This window comes from Penaeus monodon, chromosome 27 (genome assembly GCF_015228065.2).
Source record: "Penaeus monodon isolate SGIC_2016 chromosome 27, NSTDA_Pmon_1, whole genome shotgun sequence".
NCBI lineage: Eukaryota > Metazoa > Arthropoda > Malacostraca > Decapoda > Penaeidae > Penaeus > Penaeus monodon.
This window is the reverse complement of record NC_051412.1, coordinates 31,136,066-31,137,641: the sequence shown is the minus strand read 5'-3', so window position 1 is coordinate 31,137,641 and position 1,576 is coordinate 31,136,066. Positions and strand designations below refer to the sequence as shown.

Here is a 1,576-nt window from a genome sequence, read left to right as displayed (position 1 = left end):
AGTATGGTAATGCATATGGAAATCCTGAAAATATTATTTCATGTATACAAGTCTCAATAATCCATACATAGTTCTCCATAAGCATAACAATAATTTGAACTACTTGTAATTGTCTATAAACATGAAAATTACAAAACCATAAGTAGTCTAATTCTCAATGCACATACGTCACATTACTACATATAGTCTTCAATACACTAGAATTACATATATCAGCTATGCAATTTTCAATTAACACAAGAAATGCATAATCTATATACAATTCTCAGTCTGCATACCAGATGGAGGATGATGAAAGGAAGCAGCAAACTCCAGAAGTCCCCTCTGCTTTTCGTGAATGCAGAAATTGTGATCGATTCCTCCGGGAACATTAGTAAGGGCCTCTTTGAAGGTGGTTGGGCTGCGGAGGTCAAATCCTGTCCCTCCTACAGGGGTTAGTTCTCCTGTGTTGCAGATAATTCTCTCATTATGTAGTTTAAGTACATTTACATACAGTATCTGTATATTTTAGAAGTACGGGAAGTAGGTATGTACTATCATGGGCCATTTTCTTAAATTTTCATGCAAATATTCTCCCAAAGCTTTTATTCCTCACTTCTATTATTTAATGACATACCAGTCAATTCAACTTGCTTTTACTGATGATTATGACAAACCTGTTGGAATGAGCTGATCAGAGACTGGTGTGAAGCAGTTAGCATTCAACTTTACAACATGTTCAAACAACCCCTTTTGTCCTGCAGCCTGAAAATGCACACAAAATATTATATTATGTATTTGTTGTAGTTGAAAGGAATTTTAGCATTCCTTCATGCATATCACAAGTTTAAAATGCTTTGATATTACAGTCTACTTCATCTGCTAATTAGGTATTACCATAAGGACTAGCAATTTAACTTCCTTCAGAAAAAGGAAAGGAAAAACATGTAAAAATAAGCAAAAATTATGAATTGTCATACTCACATGTCCAGCCAGGTTGAAAAAGGCATGGTTTGTCATGTTGATTGTTGTTGCACGTGTTGTCATGGCTTCGTAATCAATGTGTAGACCACCTTCATCATCTAGAGTGTATTTCACCTGAAATTTTGTAATTCATTTCCTTACATTTTAATCTATTTTTAATTTCATCTTATCTTCATGTACTGCAGTTAGATAGAAGTGTCTATTTACAGTATTCAACAAAACAGTATAAACGAGTATTGTTAAGGACTTAACTAATAAAATATATATAGTTTGAAGACTATGAAAGTCTTTATAATGCTAACCATTCACATTAGCTACACAACACAAAAAACAACAACACAGGTTAACAGATATATATAATGGAAATAACAAAAACACATAAAAGGTATATTCCTGTACTCAATGTATGAGCCAAGAATATATACATGAACATTTGTGGTTTCCTCCTGTATCTTTACCTGTGCTAAAACATCCCCAGGATACCCTTGGTCTCCGTCTGGGCTGAAGTGGGAGAAGAAGACACTCCCATTGTTAATGCAACTCTCCCAGATGTACTATGGAAGGAAAGAGTATTCAATGAATAGCTATTTAAGGCGTTATCAACCTGATATCG

At 34.2% G+C, this 1,576-nt stretch overlaps 1 protein-coding gene across 1 annotated transcript in view; it reads right to left on the bottom strand.

The window, feature by feature from the left end:
* LOC119590787 (galactose mutarotase-like) overlaps nt 1-1,576 on the bottom strand; it is a 7,918-nt gene that overhangs the window by 1,684 nt on the left and 4,658 nt on the right. The window contains exons 5-8 of the mRNA XM_037939499.1: nt 1,422-1,517; nt 964-1,077; nt 657-744; nt 279-443 (exon numbers count right to left, since the gene is read on the bottom strand). Coding sequence (XP_037795427.1) covers nt 279-443; nt 657-744; nt 964-1,077; nt 1,422-1,517 — 463 coding nt within the window. The remainder of the gene's footprint in view (nt 1-278; nt 444-656; nt 745-963; nt 1,078-1,421; nt 1,518-1,576) is intronic.